Source organism: Rhipicephalus microplus, chromosome 4, assembly GCF_043290135.1.
Source record: "Rhipicephalus microplus isolate Deutch F79 chromosome 4, USDA_Rmic, whole genome shotgun sequence".
Taxonomy (NCBI): domain Eukaryota; kingdom Metazoa; phylum Arthropoda; class Arachnida; order Ixodida; family Ixodidae; genus Rhipicephalus; species Rhipicephalus microplus.
In genome coordinates this window covers 55,627,065-55,647,652 of record NC_134703.1, presented here as the reverse complement: position 1 = coordinate 55,647,652, position 20,588 = coordinate 55,627,065, and the positions used below count along the sequence as shown (strand labels likewise).

General features: G+C 43.9%; 1 protein-coding gene across 1 annotated transcript in view; it reads left to right on the top strand.

Moving 5' to 3' along the window:
- LOC119171983 (protogenin B) overlaps positions 1–20,588 on the top strand; it is a 251,125-nt gene that overhangs the window by 205,704 nt on the left and 24,833 nt on the right. The window contains exons 5-14 of the mRNA XM_075892781.1: positions 1,271–1,416; positions 3,070–3,201; positions 3,769–3,942; positions 5,914–6,062; positions 7,495–7,702; positions 8,400–8,537; positions 9,472–9,624; positions 10,461–10,652; positions 11,953–12,078; positions 16,576–16,764. Of these exons, the coding sequence (XP_075748896.1) occupies positions 1,271–1,416; positions 3,070–3,201; positions 3,769–3,942; positions 5,914–6,062; positions 7,495–7,702; positions 8,400–8,537; positions 9,472–9,624; positions 10,461–10,652; positions 11,953–12,078; positions 16,576–16,764 (1,607 nt within the window). The remainder of the gene's footprint in view (positions 1–1,270; positions 1,417–3,069; positions 3,202–3,768; positions 3,943–5,913; positions 6,063–7,494; positions 7,703–8,399; positions 8,538–9,471; positions 9,625–10,460; positions 10,653–11,952; positions 12,079–16,575; positions 16,765–20,588) is intronic.

Below are 20,588 nucleotides of genomic sequence, written 5' to 3'. Positions count from 1 at the left end.
GGCACTCTGGCGCTGCGATCAATCAGCGACCATGGGAATGATGGGTAGTACACACATTTGCCTAGTCTTCGTACTTGTGGCTTGGTTTATTGCTGGTTACGGTTTCGTTTTAAAGAAAAGAACAAAACCTTTTGAACTTCGTGAGCCGATTTGGAAGGTAAGTCTAAAAAAATAAAATGGTGAAGCGCAATCGCTTAACGTTTGCTAATATTTGTTTAGTGAAAAAACAGCTCCAAGCCAGACGAACACACAGGGAGCCTAAAGCAGGCCAGAAGTACGAATATTAGACAAATGTGTGTACTACACATCATTCCCATGCTCGCTGAAGCGACGTGCGTTGCAGCTCCCATAGACACTAGCGCCAGAGTTCCCTCTAGTAAGTATTGTAGGAAACTCTATGGGTGATCCGCACAACCACCACCACTCCGCACAGCACTCGGCTAATGGCGGCCAGCAAAGCAGCCGGCTGAGCCGGCTTTCTCACCCCTCTATCTAGACCAGCGCCACGGCGCGGAAAGTGGGGGCGGCAAATGACGCTCTCCCATTGAGTGATGCGGGAGTTTCATGACCAGAAATAAGTATTAAAGGACCATGCTACTACTGACAGATGTTACAGCGGCAGCAGCAGGTTCACGTTTATCTTGTGTGGCGTGCATGATGTATTGCATTTGTGTAAATTTACCAGTATTCCCAAGTTGGGGTGCATTAGGAGAACTTGTGCGTAATCAAAACTTGGCAATGACTTTCCACTATACTATAGACTGTAGGTATTGCATGTAACTGGCAGATTCTTTATGCTTGCACAGGAAGAAAAACAACTGTGCACATGCTGTCTTTCACAGTGAGCTCTATCTCTTTGTCCATTGCATATGGTTTAAAACTTAAATTTCAAGTATATAGTAGCAACAAAACATAATTAATAACTTGGTTATATAAATAAGGAAATAAAGAGAATATAGAGCTTGCTCTCATTATTAAAGTTTTGTGGTAAGTGTAGTTTTGATGCATTCTGACTAAATGTTTGCATGTAAAGATGTGTATCTGTTTGCTTGCTTTGTCTTTGTGGTAATGATTGAAATTCATGCTTATTTGTGTACTTTTGTGTGTGCGTGTAGAATTACTTTCTGATCGTAAAGCACAGTTAAGTCTTCTTGAGTTGCAGTGGTGCCTTTCTGAAACATCGCTGCATGGGCTAAATAAATATAAATATGCATCGCTCAGCTTACAGAAAATACCACCTGTCATCCCAAATGATGTGTTATGTTTTCAGGTTCACACAGCTCTCTTCAGGAGTCCTGCAGATTGTTAATGTTACAGCTGTTGATGCTGGAAACTATCGCTGCATTGCGAAATCTGCTGCAAGGACCCAGTACAGCGCAGAAGCTACATTGACAGTGTTAGAGTCAGCCGGTCACGGTAAGTGTGACGTTTAGGTTTTTTTTATCCTCTGATAACTATGTGACAGACATTCTGTGGCGTTTCCAGTGAATGCGCTGTTCAGGCGTAGCATCGTTATATGGCTTGCTTTACTATAATTGTGAAAACACAGCAACAAAAAAAAGTAAAGAAGGTTTATGGCCTAAACAAGCCTTCTGCCCAGGCCTTATGTATCCGAGTTACAGTATCTTCACCGCTGGACCTCACCATCATGTGACTTGTGCAGCAAATGCTAACTCTTTGTGCATCGCGTCATGTAACACTCGTCATTGGATATAAAGATATAACTATTTGACAGCTAAGTCTGTCATGAGATTATAACAAGGGTCGTTTTTTAGCACCGTAGTTGTCTGCCGCCGCCAGTGTCCGTAACCACTGTCGAGCGAAATAAGAAAAAAACTAACTAAATAAAAAAATACCCAAGACAGAATGGGATTTGAACCTGGGCCCTCTGCGTGGCACCTCAGTGTTCTACCACTGAGTTGCTTCATTGCAAAGTGACCCTAGGCTTCATGCTGGGTAAGGAATGGCACTAAAATGTGTAGTGAAACATTTTAGAACAGCAAAGGGAACAACAAGCCATCACACAATTTGCATTGTGTGACGAGTGGGTGGTCAAATGCTCCGACCCATTTCAAAAGCCTCGAGGCATAATTCATCACTGTCGTCAGCCACAGCGTCAACAAAAGGCACAAAATTCCTAGCAAGTGTGTAGTGGGCACCATGCTTCTCCGAAGAATGATGAGGAATGGCATGATGATGATGACGATTAAAGCTAGTAGTGAATTCCTCCTTTACTATAAGAAAAAAAATTACGTTGATTTATGGCATAGTGAGTACCCCAGAAGTGTGCTTGTAGTAGTTACCCAAAGAGTGCTTTAAAAAGGTTCTAGAAGGGCTGCTCTTCCAGCTTTTGCTGTGACTGTGCTGTGTGTTCTGCGCAGGCCTGGCACTTTTCATGTCCAGGTGGGCAAAATCAAAGAAAAAAAGGTGGCCATTGCATTTTTGTCTAGCCATAGATTGGTGAAGCTTATGGACATCTAAGAAGGAAAAGAAACGATATCACATTCTACAATATAAGCACCATCGACTGATGTGTGTGATACACAGCAAAAGAAAATAGCACAGATAATGTACCTTCTGATGGAATTTTTTTCTATCATTTATTTTTGGTGCATCCACACGGGACTTTGTTATTAGCGGTATCAGTAGGGAATGGTTCGCTAGAAACAATCGCTCTTAAGACTTGCCCACTTAGAGTACAAATGGTTTAGTCAGTCGTAAGATGAAAAGAATCTAGCAACTGGGTAAAATAAGCAGTATTTTTCCTTTGTCTAGTTTCACTCTATATGTGTATCAGTACTTCTTTATTATTGTCCATTTAACATATGGTGAGGGCTAGTGAAGCTGCTTCAGTAGCTAGTTAAGTTATGTTGGTAGTTAACATTGCTGGTTAAGCTATCATGCCTCAAATTTCCTATTTCTTCGAAGTTTCTGCGACATGCGGGCATGCCTAGACTGCAGTGGTATATATGCTGATAAATCTTGTCGGAATCATTACCCGCTCTCCGTACAATGTTTCTCTTTTATTCGGCATGTCGGCCTCTTGTCTCTGTTCACTCTCACTCGCAGAAGCCCCTGATCAGCCACCAGAGTTCCTAAACCCATCTGACCAGGAGCTGACACTTGTAACGGGAGACACAGTTGAGCTTGAATGTTTTGCCAGGTCGTCACAGCACACTTTTGTCACATGGATACGACAAGGTGAGCCTTTGAGCAATGTACTACCTCATCACACTCATTTGTGAAGTTATACACACACTTTTACTTTGTCAGAGTTAGGTTGTAGGTTACTCATTGACGCATTTGTTTTCTTACAAACGTGGTAATCGTGTCTGTTACATTCTCCGAGAAGTTATGTCCATTTTCTGCTCTACATTTAAGGTGCAGTTTTGTTCCTGCATTGCTCTGCAGCAATTACAGCTGACATTTTTTGTTTGTGGTAGGGTCATTCGATTCATAATAAATAACAAAACTGCACTAGCATGTTAGTGAAGAGAACATGGTTTAATTGTGTTCTATGCTCCTTCTAGCACGTGCTGTTATGCACTTTTGTATTGCTTTAACATTGTGTCTATGCTGTCAACGTCTAGCCTGATATGCAATGAAAATCTGAATCTTGCTACTTTCTGTAAACTTGGAGCATTGTTACTCTCTGTATGTTGTCAACGGCTAGCTTGATATGTCGTCAACATTTGAATCTTTCTACTTGCTGTAAACTTTCAGTATCGTTACTCTCTGCAATCTTTTAAGTTGCCTTGCCTCTTTCAGGGGGAGCACTTTTGCCTGAAGGCCGCAGCACTTATTTCGGTCATGGTAATCTGCGAATTACTAACCTGACACGAAGCGACGCTGGCACCTACAAATGCCTCATCAGCACATCACGAACTACAGCTACTGAGACACTTTCATTATCATCCCAGTCGCACACTTTGATCATTCATGGTAAGTTCGCGCTTTGTCCACTTGGAACAGTCACCATGTTCAGTGGTTTCCGTGTCCACATGTAGTAATAGATGTGAAACAAGACAGTTGCTTTTTTATTAATGTCTAGGAGTTCCATTTTTGATAGAATTTAAAAGAGAAAAAAAGCACTAAGTTCAAGCAGTTTGTTTCAGCTGCTAAGGGGTAAGAAGCAAATAATGGCAGTCGGAAAAAAATTTGCCATCAGCATTACCTAATTTTTTGCATTATGTGGGCTATTGCTGTGACCTCATGTTAAGACTCGCTGAACCTTAAGAAAAATTGTGGTGCCTATAGTGGTGACAGTTCCGATTTCACTGCCACTCGTTGTTTTCTATGATCAGCTGGGCCAGTGGGTTAAACCGTGACATGCACTCTGCCGAGAGTTTACAGGTGTTGTGTTCTGGATGTAGAGCAGAAGCATGAACCCTATATTTTTACTGACCTTTATGAGGAAAATGGTACAACCTGCTGTTAGATTTTAGCTTGCTTTGTTCACATAGTTTGATCCATTGAGCTCCGATATTAACATTTGTTACATATGCACTAAAGAGCCGACTGATAAAGGAATTCCCTCTATATTGCTGCTCTAAAACATCTATAGAAGTTCAGCAACTTTTTCAGGCAAAGGGCCACTTTACAGTGGGGCCTGGACAATGAACAGGGGGGGGGGGCTTGGCTGGAGGCAAAGAGAAAAAAGTGGGCGTATTGGCAGTACATTTGTACAAAATTGGAATAGAAGTAAGGCATGCTTCCTGCAAACATGTCACAAGGTTGCAATTTAGTACATTTGTTACACGTGCAAAAGATTTGGGTGCACGCTAAAGAACCCCAGGTGGTCAAAATTTCCGGAGCCCTCCACTACGGCGTCTCTCATAATCATATGGTGGTTTTGGGACGTTAAACCCCACATATCAATCAATCAATCAATTACACATGCAAACCCTATTTAAGAATAAAAAAATGTGAAGTTGGCTTTCAGATAGGGAGGGACAAATAGAGGGGATGGGTTCTGACATTGTGCCAGAGCCCGCACAAAAGTGCCTGGCGGGCCTTCAGGTTGCCCACCTCTGGTCTATAGCTTCTATAACCTGTTAAATGAAGTTCAGATTTTTCGCTTCTTACATTCGTTTCTCCTTGTAATAGCTACATTTAATTGTATCACTTTTGAATTATGTATGTCAAAATATGCTTCTTATGCCGAATGCTTTATGACCTTTCGATATGCTCTGTAAGTTGCGCCCCTTTGTGAACACTTGATAGACGCCCCGCCGCGGTGTACTCGGCTGGAGGCCCACAGTCGTGGGATCGAATCCCGGCTGTGGCAGCTGCATTTCTGATGGAGGCGAAATTGGTGTAGGCTGGTGTGCTCAGATTTGGGTGCATATTAAAGAACTCCAGGTGGTCAAAATTTTCTGAACCCTTCACTACAACGCTGTCATAATCATGTGGTGGTTTTGGAACGTTAAACCCCACATAACTATCTATTTAGCATTTGAAAGACCTTGAGGGTGTGATAAATAAGCAAATTATTGCGAGTGTTGCTTATCACACGCTTAAGCCCAGGTTGCACATAAGCTCTAGCTATCTTATAAGTTACTTTTGAAAGGGGAAAAGGAAGAAATAAGCGCAGTTCCGTTACTGCCTCTCTCAATGGAGGGCACCTCCACTGTTCTGCGCAGGGGATGGGGGTAAGGGAGGATTAAAAAGGATAGGGAGGAATTAAATGTTTTTATACAGTTTTTCATGCATTTATCGGGATTCTGTAACACTGACACTGGGTTTTCTGTTGTATTCCAGGCAAAGGTAGCCTCAGTTCTATTCAAAGAATGTCAAATCAATTTACCCCTCCCATCCCCCTCCTTTTTTTTGTGTGTTTGCCAATGCATACTGGAAATGTTTCACATTTACCTTCAAAGTTTCCTGTTCAATCTTTGTTCTCACTCTTTGCAGAACCCCCAAGTTTTGCATCAGACATGATAAGTCGAGTTCGCCCCGCTGCTCGCACAGTTCGATTTGACTGCGATGCCCAGGGATATCCTGCACCTGAAGTGCGCTGGTTCAAAGATGGCCAGCCCCTAGTCATCAATGGTCGCATTAAGGTGGGTCAAGATCACTTTAGCATTATGTGCCTTTACTAGGTAAAAAAAAAAAAGTTGTGACAGCATAGTGGATCGATTTATCTTTCAAAATAAATCAGCATTCTTGAGTATTCTTTGCAATATGTTCTCACGAATATGCCGAAGTTGATGTAGACTGATGAATCAAGGCCTCGTTTAATTGAAATTGGTACTCGGGTTTAGTTGTGCAAGCTTATGCATTTTAACGTGAGATAATTCCATATCTTTTTGTTAAATCGATGTTTGTTTTAAGTGTGGAAGCACACTACTCATGGATTGAAATGCGAAAATAGGCTAAGTTGTGCGCATACTTTGATTTCCAGCGCCCACAGTTCGTTTCATACCGGCATAATTTTGACTCGGACGCCTAAATTAGAGCCAAAATTATCTTTAGTGACAGATTTATAGCTACATAATGCGGTTATCATGAGCAATTGCTCATAGCATTCGTCGTACTAAATAAATGTTGCATTTCAGTCCATGAGTACTTGTGCAACTTTGTGCTTTTCAGCAGTGCTTTCTTGAATGGGCACCTTATGAATTAGACCATCAGGTAACACTTAAATGGCATAAACTTTTGTGAACATTTGTGGACTTTGTGAAGTACTTGTTGCCATGGCTTAGAGTGGTGCAGGGCAAACATGCCTAAGACTAACTTTGCTGCGTAGATTAGTACTGAAGAAGGACGATATGAGAGACAGCTGATGTCATTGCTGAATTAGCAGGGAAGCACACGCATTTCATTGACCTTGTGAAGTTGGCTGTCATTTCGTGAGGAAGTTACTTTTTTTTTTAAACAATTCCAGCATCGTCATTATTTTGGCTACACACTAGCGACACAAAGGCATCTCCCGTTAGTCGAATTAACCCTGCTCCATGTCAGCTGTGACCTTGCTATCTCTGCAAACTTTTTAATCTCGTCTGTCCACCTAACTTTCTGCCAATCCCATCACGTGCCTCCTTTCGGTTAACTCGCTTTCTCATTACACGTCATGCTCATGCCTATTTTTTCTTGTTTAGTTAGACTAACATGCCACTAAGGCATGTTTGTTTCCCGACCATCACTTCACTCTCGTCTTGTCCCTTACTTTGATATACCTTTTCCTTATTATTTCTGTGTCACAGTTTCCCTTCTAAGCAAATAGGGGAGCCAGCTGTTTATGTTACATTGTGTTGCCTTCACTGGTGCCTCAAAAAAAGAAAAAAAGACCACGCTTTTTGAGCAGGTTTTGATCTTTTAAGTGAATTTTCTTGCTTTAATTGTTTGACCTTAACTGTTGTATTTTATTATTGTTATCTATGCTTTCCTGGAATGAATTATCTACCAACACTGTTCTGTTTTTATCAACATTAAGTTGAACTCCAAGGGGCCACCTAACCTCTCTCTCTTGTTGTATCTTCTCGTCACCAAAAGGTGATGCGGTCAGAGGACAACAAGTTTCTGCGGAAGGTGCGACGCCACATGGTTGAAGACAGTGGCCCATCGCACCAGCGGCGCCCCGCGAGCAATGTGCTCGTCATCTCTCACCCAGTGAAGCGTGATGCGGGCTTCTACCAGTGCCTGGCTACCAACGTAGCTGGCATGAACACCCTCGCTGCTCGACTGGTGCTGAATGCCTCAGGTAAATTGGTTCTCAATGCGCAGTTGCCTGGCAGTGGGCTAACAGTGTGCAATATCTTTTGGTTTCCAAGTTTAAAACTTTTTTCCTGTGTCATTAATGATACATCTGAGTATAAAGAGAGAGAGAGAGAGAGAGATGAGCTTTAATTCTATACAGAGGTTTTTGCCAGGGAAAAAAATTATCGCTGTCATGCTTCTCTGTATAAGGACGGGGAGCAGGAATAAATGATTTTAGAGGTGAGTAAGAAAAATTATTTTCAAAAAAGAAAGAATATAAACAGACGTAAAATGTGTAAGTTTACGTGATATAATATTCTCAACTGGTAAGTCAGATTCATTTAGGCACTTTGGTACAACATAAATCTATTCAAACATGTATAGTGATGCTTTATGAGAGGAAGTCTCCAGCTTCTTTTTAAGCATTGATAACCTAATGTGTTCAGATCTGAGCTTGACACTTTGTATGTCTACCAAAAAGCTTTCACGTCAATGATTTAGTGTTGTGGATCTTCCGTCCTGCAGAATGTGTAGGTTGCATAATACATGTCATGATCTGCGTACAAAGTGAAGGTGTCGCCGTTCTGTCGAACCACAAGAAAGGAAATTGACCCGCAAAATCGTTCCTCTTTCATCAAGCAGTACGGGTCATACAGTATCGGCATGTGAGCCTGCCACTTTCGATCCACTCTCATTTGCAGGGGACCAGCCGATCCCTCCGACTGGTTTAAAGGCTGTGACAAATTCAAGCACAGCCATTCTACTTTCCTGGAACCCCTCTGCCATATCGCCAGGACAGACAATCCAGGCCTACTCAATCCACTACCTCCCCACAGCAGGTACCAGAAAGAGCCGTTTTTCTTCTGACTTGACTTCAATCAAATGGCTTAGCAGAATGCTGTCATGTGCGCACTATTTTTTATGTTTTTTTTTTTTTTTGGCTGCATGCTTTCTTGAGAGAGAGAAAAAAAATGTGATGCTGGACTGGTTCGTGGCAGCATGTGATGCAGTTATTCTATCTCCTCTATTAAATTTTGTTTTGATTTTAATTGAGTCACCGACTACAAATTAAAGTTGAACAAGATGAAATAGAATTAGGACTGTATTTTTATTATCACAGACCTATAAACAGTTAAAGGTAGTTAGATTGAAGATTGAAAAAATGGAAAAAAAAATGGTGCTACAGGCTCGAATGCACACATTGCCATATAACACCTTCTAAGTGCAAAATCCATCAGTGATCCAAAGGAAAAAGGTGCTTGAGCTAACTTTGCTGACTGTTTAGGACAAAGTGTGGCATGATAAAACCAGTAAAGGATCCCTCAAGAGTATGTAGTAACTGTTTTCGGGCTGTCAGCCATTATGTGATAACAATGTTGTTCTGTGTTTACTGGGCAAGTTGCCAGCTACTTTGAAGTCAATGCCGGACGATGCTCACAGGCATGACAGCTGCGCATTGCATTATGGCAGTGCCCATGCAAAAGTGCTATAAGTGGTCTGTGAACACTTTGTTGCAAGTCTAAAGGCTTTTCGTTTGTTTAAGGCGTACCTGTGGATCATAGCAATTTGTATGATGCTTTCAAGTGACTAGTACTTTTTTGTGTCGCACGCTGTCTAAAAAAACTTAGTCAGGAAAACTTCGTACATGTCTGGATGAGACAGCTGACCTTTACAGACACAACACTAACAGCTTCTGCTCAATACAGATGTTTCCCCTATCTTATTAAACATTCTGCTAGATTTGTCTGAAGGTGTTTGTCAACTTTCTTGCAGGTGGCAATGAGCTTCAGAAGGTCTCTGTGAACACGGCACTCCTTATAGAAAAGCTGATGCCCTTCACCAATTACACATTCTACGTGCGGGCCTACAGTGGCAAGGGTGCCAGTGAGCAGTCCGAGAAAGTAATCCAAATCACTGGAGAAGACGGTACGTTGAGTCACGCATCTCAGTGAACAAAATACCTTTCTTTCAAAGGAGGATAAAAAAAAAATCAAAGAAAATTCTGAATCACCATTTCAACATGTTGGTGCCTTTTTTTTTTTTTCAGCCACATTTTTTTTTACTATTTTAGTTAATATTTCTGATCATTTGCACTCATGAGAGATTTAAACTATTAATTGAACGAAAGTGAATTGCATGTTAGCATTGAACAATTTACCAACGATATTTGCTGTAATCATGGACGTTGCAGCCAGTGTTATTTATTGCCATTTGTGCATTGACTATTCAGCTACGACTTGGGTTTCCTTTATGGAAACGGTGTCTGGACTCCTGTTTTGGAATTTCGGCTGCTTTTTGCACAGTGATGTCGCATGGTACGATTGCTGTTGCATGATCTGTGTGCCAGACTTCATTGCTTGAAAGAATTGATTGTTGGGTCAGTTGGGTGTACAAAACTGACTGAGATAAATTATTTGTGCAAAATGAAAAAAAAGCAGCTTGGAATACGAGGAAGCGTTAGTCCTCGTTTCCTTCTATTTGTTGTGTTTTTTTTTTACTGATAAATCTTGACCAGTTAAGTGTTTCAAAATGGCCAAGCCTTGTGATCAGCTGTTTAGGTACGATCAGATGGGGAATCCAAACAGAGAAACATAGCCGTTCACAGTTATCGAGTCAAATGTTCTCCCACAAACTAAGCAAAAATGGAGCTTTGACAAAATCTTATCTCGAGCAAGCTGACCTATAATCGTTCATCAGCGTATCTTTAACGAGTGCCATGCTTTTATTTAATTATTTTGTTTTGAATGATTGCCTCTTCACAGTGCCGCTTGGTGCCCCGTCTGTGACTGTGACCAGTCTCACTCCAACAACCATGCACATCTCATGGAGCGAGCTCCCACCAACTGTTGCCAGGGGCAACATTGCACTCTACCGCATCCACTACCGCCTGCACGGACAGAATTATAACAACGTGTTGGTTGTCAAGGGAACCGTCCGAGAGTACACCATCACTGGTGAGTTGCTTCTGCTTGCTGCCGGAGTGTTTTGTGTGTTCCCTGCCGGTTCAGGAAATATACTGTCACGTGGTCGGGACGTTGAAGGAGGTGGAAGTTGGGCTGTTATAAGTTGAACACCTTGTTAGGCAAACTTGTGCCCAAGAAATTAACAGTCAAAGTGAAAGCAATGCATGCTGTACATTGATAGCAGCAGTCGCAGTAGTCATTCATCTATGATCCGCTTGTTTGTGAAATTGGTCAACTTCTAGATATGCCTTACCGTACCTTCCAGGGTTGTCTCAAGGGCTGGGGCTAACGCTAGGATATATTTAGTTACACATGCCCTGTTTGTAATCTCAACAGAACAGTCTGAAACAATCGTGAAGTTCCCAAACATTGCTGCATGGCCTGGAAAAAGTGGTGGCCACAGGTTTTTGTGGTTGAAGCCCTGTAACATTAAAGTAAAATAATTATGCACGTGTGGCATTACAAAGCACATTACAATACCGCTTTCGTTCTGCAAAGTCAGCACTTCTTGAAAAAAAGAAGCAGACCTTGAAACTTGTAGAAATCACAGTTAGTGAAATCTCGTCGGTGAAGTAATGTTTGCCAACGTTCTTACTACTGCTAATAAGAAACAAAGCACCTGTGATCTCCTATTGGCTTGGGTTCTGATGAATGCAGTGGAATCTCAATACATTTTTCATGAAAACAGGAAAATGAAAATGTATTAACCAAAATGGTAAAAAATAATAATAACAAGGAGGAGGCAAATGTGCATACTCCTTCAGTATTTCATTTTTATTCAGTAACAATGAAGTAGATGGTCAACTAGCATTGTACTCTTTTTTTACGGCAAAAGGATCGCTTAGCAGCATCTGGCTGCAAAAATGATGCTGCTGCAGCAGCTCTGCAACGTGCAGATTGGAGCTTCTTTGAGCGTGGTTTTTACCTAGAATGCTGAAGAATGACCATAAGATTTCTAGATTTATTGGTCGCACTTTCAGGGTCGCATTGTAAAGTTTGGACAAGAATTTGCATCATTCCCCACGGGCATTGGACAGGAATACAAAAAAAACCTATGAGTTGAAAAAAAGTATTATCCGGAATCATATTATCGACATTCCACTGTTTTTAGTGCTTGTATGCTTGTTCATTTCAAACTGCCCCATCAACAACAATATCTGCAAATAGTACTTGATTCCAAAACGCGTAAGTGAATCCTTGTGAGAAGAAGATTGCAACACTACTCAAGAGAAAGGCTGCACGTGCATGGAAGAAGAGGCTTTGTTGAGGCAAGATCTTTCTTTTCCATCAGGTCTGGAACCGAACAAGGAGTACGATGTGCGAGTTATGGCTGGAACAGCCGAGGGATTTCCAGTTCTCTCGGATGAAGCTTGGCCCTGGGTCACCTACCGCATGCCCCATAAGTCCTCCTCAACCAGTGAGTCGCTTACTGTCAGGTTGCTTCTTTGTGCCTCATGTACAGTGTTGCTTGAAATGTAGTCAAGCCCACTTATAACAAACTTGAGCGTGATGCGGCATTTGTTCGCTGTATTCCTAAATGAAACACAGATAAAAAAGTTGCAAGTGAGAATACAAATTTTTTTTTCTTTTTGCGAAAAAGTTCATGCTACATGTGTTTCGAAGAGCGGAAGTGATAACGGTTTGATAACTGATTGATATGTGGGTTTGTGAGGTTTAACGTACCAAAACCACCATATGATTATGAGAGATGCGAGCGATAAGGGTGGTCTTGAGTTTATTTAAAAAGGCACCGTCATCTGATTCCTCTAAATCACGCTCTTGCCACGTGCTCCATTCACAATGCCCTCAACCGTGCACAATTTCACAGTGTCGGCATTATCATAAGTCGTAATCAAATCATCCCAGCAGATGTCTCGCCTTCCAATGTCGCCGTCAAAATCGACAACGCACTGCCACAAAGCCGCAAGAGTGGTCCTGTTCGCCGACGAAGTCGGCCTTGCAAAAACAGTTTCGCACACATGTAGCCATCACCTACGCCCACAAAGCCTTCATCATGTCCGCAGCTGAATACAGGGACATCTGAAGCGGCAGGTTGGCTGCCGGCGGTCAACAGCTATAGTCGAGCCCGCTTATAACGATCCTGAGCGTGACGCGGCATTCGTTCGCTGTATCCCGAAGGTCGTAGTAATTGAAACACATCTTTTAAAAAAAGTTGCAAGTGAAAACACAATTTTTCTTCCCCATAAAGTCCGTGATGCACGTGTTTTGAAGAGCAGAAGCGATAAGGGAGGTCTTGAGTTCATTTGAAACGGCAGAGTGCTCGTTCGCCGAGGCTCGTGGCATAAGCTGCATGTGGCACTGGCTTTAAAGTTTCGTCGTTCTCGCAATCCGATTCCTTCAAATAGCTCTCGCCACGTACTTCATTCACAATGCCTCAATCAGTGCACGGTTCTGCAGTGTCGGCATCTTCATCCGCCGTAATTAAACCATCGCAACAGATGTCCCACCCACTCTCCCAGGTCGGAGTCGATGACGCACTGCCACAAATCGCCGCCGCAGTTTGGAAGCTTCAGGCTCGGCATTAGGCCCGACGTCGACGAAGTTGGCCTCGCGAAAACAGTTTCACGTGCATGTAGCCGTCACCACCGCCCACGAAATATTCACCATCTCCACAGCTGAATACCGGGACCCCCGAAGCGGCATGTTGGCTGCCAGATGGTCAACAGCTATGAGCAAGCGCTCCGCAATGCGGCACCTAACGGATTACGCTTAAGCCAAGCGGTCACATTTTCGACATTTTGTTGAGTGGCAGGAAAAAGCGTGCTAGTCGTCCCGTCGGCCATCATGACCACACACGCACACCAATAGCGAGCAAGACTCACACATGCCAGAATGCGCGGAACAGGTCTGGGCCCGTGTCCAGTCAGAAAACGAAACTAATTCGAGCCAGCGTGGATCGCGGAGCGGCGGAGACGGGCGAAGGCATGGAGGAACCTTCCTCCGTGGGCGAAGGGGTTGTGATAAAGAGAGGAGAGCAGACTTGCAAGAGAAGGGCAAGGATTTGCGATAAAGAGAGGGGAGGATGCGGCGGGAGGGCGACCTTGAAAACCAAAACACACGGGAAGGGGGCAGGTTGGGTAGCTTGCTTGAAAGGTCCGCAATACTCGCACGTAGAAAAACTTGGAAAGAGTGCCTGCGCGCGCAGAAGTGAAAGCATGACCACCTGGATCGGTGTGCAAGGTGGTGTTCGAAGAATCGGCGGCCTTGGTTGAAAAATCGTTTTGTTGCGCCGGCAGGTTTGCGTAGCCTCACGAACTTCAATATTTCGCGATTCGTTCAGCACAAATTAACAGCCGTTTTCGCGCTTCCGCACACGCGCAAAAGGCATGCTGAGCCGAGTGCGAAGTAAGAGAGAACAAGTCCTAAACACGAAACGAATCGCGAGTCGGTGGGGTAGCATACGCACGTGCGCTAGACGCAGACTATCGGATACAGTCAGTGGTTGACGATGTTGGCAAATGGTCTGGTCACTGCAGGCCGGCGACGCCAACCAGCGATCAAAAACAAGGTAGATGGCCGACTGGTCTTCGAAAGATCGGTAGCAGTGTGAAAACACGGGCCTCGTCTGGCGATGTGGGGTGCTCAGAGTAGCAAGGGGACAAAGAACAAAGGGGTGCGTAACAAAAAGCAGTCGAGGCATAGAGGAAGGAAACAGCTTTCTTTCCTCCATGGGTGTGGGAGAGCGGCAACTAGAGGGTCGCGGAGGCAGGGTCGGCGTTTAACAATAAGAATGTGTGGGCACCTCGCTAATGCCTGATCTGTGGTCGAAATTGGTTTTCCGGGAAATCGACAGACCGCTGACTCCGTTCGCTGTAACCAATCAGCGGCGCTCGGAGACGTTCGTTGTAAGTGCGATTTTGTGCCATTGAACCAATGTATATTTTCACGGTCACGCGGATATTGTTCGTTTTAAGTGGGGCTGTTATATGTGGGCTCGACTGTATGAACAAGCGCTCCGCACTGCGGCACCTATATCTTAAACGCACTGACTGCACCCAAGTGGGGCTGTTATATGTGGGCTCGACTGTATAGACTTTAAGTAAGTAAAGTGTTAAAGCTAGGTGACTACACGAAACCTTGCAAAATGTCGGTGACAATAGGCGTTGTTATAAAAGCCCATTTCAGAATATGTCACCATTACTTCTTCACTAAAACATAAAATAGATAAGGATGCCACTATCTTAATTGTTTTTTGTTTTTGTTTTTTTAATCTACAAGATCTACAGCATTTGTAAAGTGTGAGTACATCCAATGGCATTCCTTGGCATCTCAGCGCCTTGCATTTCCCACCTTAGCATGTTGCACCTCACAAGAAATGCCTGTCAGATGTTGCATCTTTCTTTGCTCGGCATGGTTATGTTATGTTACCACACTCTAATCAGGATTTTCTTCATTGCAAGTGTCGTAAGCTTCAATGCTGCTAGAGCGCATTTCACACATTAGGTTGACTGTATTAGGCCTATTCTGTTTAGAATAACTGACAACTGGGCAAGTTGGTATGAATTAATACTACTGAAACAGCGCCACGAGGTAAGACGAAAGCAAAAGAAAGGAGCACGAAACACAAGTGCAGACTCTCAGCTGAAATTTTATTGACATGCAAAAAACATAAATATATACCCACGCGCAGCTTCGCACAGATAACAACCCGTACATAAACGTGAGACAACTGGTGTGAGCTACCAGTAACAAAATACACAAGAAAACAATCTCTCTACCCGTTAAAGTACAAGAGTTCTGTATCTTGCAAAGCTACAGACGGGAAGCTGATGCATGATTCATTTTCTTTTTGTATGTGCTGGGCCTTAATAATCTCTTGAGTTGTGTGGTCATGATGCCGTGACACTGTTCTGGTTTCACTGAACTGAGGTTCACATTCACACTGCCTACAATGCACAGTCATATGCGATATGTCATCGCTTCGTACACCTGATTTATGCCCTCTTACCCCAACATTAACCTACTTTCCTGTCTGGCCTATGTATGCGGCGCTGCATGACAGGGGGGTTCGGTAAACAACACTAGAGGCACACTCAATTGCTTGAGATCGATGCTTAAAGCCACATCCCGCATTATTCTTTGCTTTTTTGATTCCTGCTTTCTTGTTTACATGACGGCAAATTCCTCCTAATTTGTTGGGCATTGAAAAAACCATATCCATGCCGTGTCTGCCTGCTACATTTTTTAGCCCATGCGATAGCGCGTGAATATATGGCACAACTAGAGAACTTTTTTGTTTTTTCAACAGGTATTTGACCTGCCGGGCTTGTTACCGACTTATTCCTCGGATCACTTTTTCGCATGCCTTAGTTACCATATGATCAGGGAAACCAGCGCTCTTTATTCTGTCTGCTTGTCATGTCATGCTTTCTTAGTTTTTTTGTGTGTGTTTGTTTATTTTTTTATTGGTTGCTCGCACTAGTTGTCTTCTGTTAATGTACGGGTTGTCATATGTGTGAAGCCACGGGGGGGGGGGGGGGGGGGTATATATTTGCTTTGCGCTTGTCAATAAAATTTTGGTTGAGTGTCGGCGCTTGGGTTTCATATTTCTTTCTCAAGTTTCCCCGCAAGTTTCCTACAATAAAGTTTGTTTTCTGCCCTACTAATTTCAGCATAACAAGTGTTCACAACTAATATATATATATTTTTTGAAGGCCTTGGTGAAGCTTCATTTATTGCTTAGTAATAAGGCAGGCAGTGTGAATTCACTGTCTATTTATTTATTTATTTATTTAGTGAATACTGCCGACTTCTATGCGAAGTCGTAGGCAGGAGGGGGGTCTATGATGCGCTACATGCATTGAGGGCACTGTATATAAGTGAGTGAATAAAGGAGCAAACAATTACATTTCTTGGTACGTAGATGTAACTTCAACTTCTTGATTGCCTGCAGTGCCATTGCCTCCAGTTTTGTACCTGATCGTCATCAATGCCACTACCCTGGAGGCCCGGTGGTCTGTGTCCCCAGAGGAAAAGAACCTGATGTCGGGTTTCAAGCTGCGCTTTAGAGAGCAGGGCAGCCAGTTCCTGGACCCTATTGTCCTGCCCAACACAACCTTCTCCTATGTAGTGTACAACTTGAGTGAGTTACCACACCAACATCTCTCACCCAAAGGAAACGCTGGTAACGCTACCTGCGCATTATTAGTAACTGCTGTCACAGGAGTCAGTGGCCGAGTTCTAAAATTGAGTGCACTAGCTTTAGTCAGGCCATCCACGTTTTAAATGGCCTGTAATTAAGATCCTTGTGGAGATGTTTAGAATGGTAGACTGCTGAATGGTAGACTGGTAGACGGTGAAGCGCGAGTGCTCGTTGCCAGTGGACAACAGCTTCACATCCTTGGCGCCGCGCTGCGTGATCGTGGTCGACGAAGGCATGTCTAACCACACTGGGGTCTCATCGGCGTTGCCAATGTGCCCCATCATGTAGTCCTTCTGCTCCCGAAGCCAGTTCACGAAGCGCTAAAAGTGTATGAGCTTGTCCTCGAACTCCTCCGGCAACTTTTGACAGATGGATGTGCGCCGCCGGAGAGAAAATCCTTTGTGTCACATAAATCGACGTACCCAAGAGTTCGGTGCACGAAACTCTTCTCTTGTGAGCCCAGCTTCTCAAGCAAGTTCCACGGCTTTCTTGCGAATGGTATTCATGGTCACTGGCAGCGAGCGCGCACGAACTTCCCGCACAAAGTCGGCTAGCTTATCCTCCAGCTGCTGATGAACGACACTTCGTCCCCGAAACGACATTTTTCGAAGATTGCACATCTGCAGCTTCCCTTTCTGCGCCCTCCAATAGCGCACGCTTTTTTCCGATACACCAAAGCGACGCTGAGAAGCCATATTCGCGTTCCCTTCTGCCAACTCAACAACATCTGATTTAAACGCAGCTGAGTACTGCCTCCTCGCACCGCTAGACATATTCAGTGAAAGAAAAAAAAAAAGCCCACTAAAAATGCAGCGCAATGTCAAGCGGAGCGAGAACTCAGAACAGATTGGAAGCAAATCACGAACACAAAGAAAACAGACGGAGAGAAAAAGTAAAAGAACAGACTGCGATTGGATTTGGATGCGGATGTGGCCGCGTCCGGCTTCACAAGCACATGCAAGCCACATGTTGCCAGACAGCGTAACACTTTCGGCTAGACACCGCTATATAAGATGAGGGGCGACTTTAGCTTATTATTTCATTAAAAATATCTCAACTTATATTTCGGTTTATACGGTAAGTAAAAATATGAAGCTTGAGTTACACCTGCCTATTATAGAAAATCTGAGACTGCTTTTGAGCATGGGTGCGTGTGCTTCCTTACAATACATTGTTTGTTTGTTTGTGTGTGTGTGTGTGTGTGTGTGTGTGTGTGTGTGTGTGTGTGTGTGTGTGTGTGTGTGTGTGTGTGTGTGTGTGTGTGTGTGTGTGTGTGTGTGTAATGATGCATGCTTACAGCTTCTGCTAGACAGAGTGTAGTTCTTATTTCTTGTCCACAAAATTATTGCAGAATGGAGTTTGTCAATTTGTCACCTTTAATGACACATCTGTTATACCATTTTCCAGCACATTTAAGTATTCTTTGGCTTCAGCTCTTATGTTTTTCAGGCTTTAGTGTCATTAGACATGTCAAATTAACATTTCCTGTCAGTCTGTAGAAATACTAATTTTTATTGCGATAGCAGTTATATGGACACCCTCCGCTGAATTTTGCTGTCTGCGTGGGCGTCGCCGTCACACACCGTATATGTATGTGTATGTATGTATATATATGAAAACGCATGAAAGAAAAAAACCTGAAAAAGACTTTGGCGCACGGAATCGTACTTCGCACCCCTGAGTTGTGAATGCGAGGCACTAACCCCTGAGCCATCGAGCAACACGTCCCCTTCAACGTTCAAACTGCAAGCTATTTATATCCATGGGCATATTGGGGGGGGGGGGGGGGGACTATCGTGTTTTCAGCATTACCAGCAAGATGGCGCCATGAGCGGGCGGCGGCTAAAGCCCCTAGATCTAGAAAGTTTCCTCCTCAATTCCTCCTCAATTCCTCCTCAATTTCCTCCTCAATTTTCCTCCTCAATTCTCCTCGGATTTCTCCCCTCTCCCGGCCGGTGCGGTGCGCACGGCACGCTGAACCCTCCACTGGCTCGCTGCAGCCGCATTAGATTCAATGCGCGCGCTTGTTTAATCGGCTCCTTGAAGCATTATACGAGAATATGTCCCTTAAGAAAGAGTCGTGACGAAAGTAGGCTTCCCATAGAACATTATGGCAGACATATTTTTTAAGACGATTCGATAAATACGAGCGGAAGCGCTTCGAAAAAATGAGCATACCAGCTGGCGGCTTAGCGGTTTACCTCTCCATCGCCGCTTCGGCTGTCTGTAACGCGGATGTGTATTAAACGCATGTAATGTAGGCAGCACATTGTATAGACGAGAACTTGATAAGTGCTGCAGTGTCGCTTTGTAAAATTCATGTTGTGTTGGCGAAAAGCAAGCATAGAAGTCACCGTGCGTGCCTGGCTTCCGTCACGATGAAACGACGAGATATTGCATTCCATTAACTTTGGGACTTACCTCAGTCTGGTAAAAAAAGCAAAACCCACCGCTCAGATGGAAGCTTCTAAGACTATGTTACGCTATAATTAACTCACAGAATTCAGGATGTAAAGTTTATCAGAAGAAAGCCATTACGAAAAGCGCGTACGTGGCTCTTTCTTTATATGAGCATACACGCATAATACATACATATACCAGATACGTAACTTTGCTTCCGTGCGTATGGCTATTTACTTTACGGCTGCTGCCAAGATATCATTGAGCGGTTGTTAATTGACTTATTAAGACGAAAGCCTTAGCTGCCTCATCAAACGCGGAACACACACACACACACACACACACACACGCACCGGCGCGAATACATAGACAAACGCACGCACACACGTCCTCACAAGCACATACACACGCGCGAATACAGACGTACAGAAACGCGCGAACACACAGGCGCACACATACACACACACATAAGCGCGCATATGCAGTCGCATACATACACACACGCATACACGCAGGCGCACACATGCACACACATAAACGCACACCCGCACACACACACACACACACACACACACACATGCGTAGGAATTACACACGTTAATTTACAAATTACACACATTAAGAAAACTAACGCACGCGCTAAAACACAAGAAAACTATCTCAGGGCACAGAGAATTACAAAAAAAAGCTCAGCGACTCATTCAGACCCAGCTATATCCATATTTATATGTGCTCGCTATTAAACTGAACGGAGAGTCCAGCGATGCAACGAGCATTAAAATCTTCGTACGACTTTATCTAGAGATTTAACGAAATCGGTAACACTAACCTCGCAAAGAACGACGTGTTTAGAAGGGGCGAAGTCCTTTCTCCCGATGTTGTGGATCCACTGCTTTCTGCGCACGGCATTCCTATTCCTATCTCCTCGGGGGATATAAAATAATCTTACTCCTTTCTCTGACCTGCTGCTGCACTGATACGCGCAACAGCCAGGCATTGCCACAAAAAACGAAGCTCACGTTTCTACGCAAAAAAAAAAAAAAAACACGTTCAGAGCGGCAGGGCTGGCGTGGCGCCTGGAGGGTTCATGGCGTGCGTGATTGACGAAAAGCGCGCGAAGTTTGCTTGCGCGCGCTTTTCGTGACGTCAGGGTCATCTGACTGGGCGGTATCGCCCGCCGCAGCCATTCAGCGCTTGGGATGCGCGGGCTCCGCGAAAGAGGGGGTGAAAAAAGAGGAGGTTGCCGGCGCGCCGAGAGAGTGCCGGCGTGGATAAAAGAGCGTCGCTACTTTCCAACATCTAGGGGCTTTAGCGGCGGCGCGTTTTCTCATCTCCCACGCTGCATACTTTGCCGCTCAGAGGGA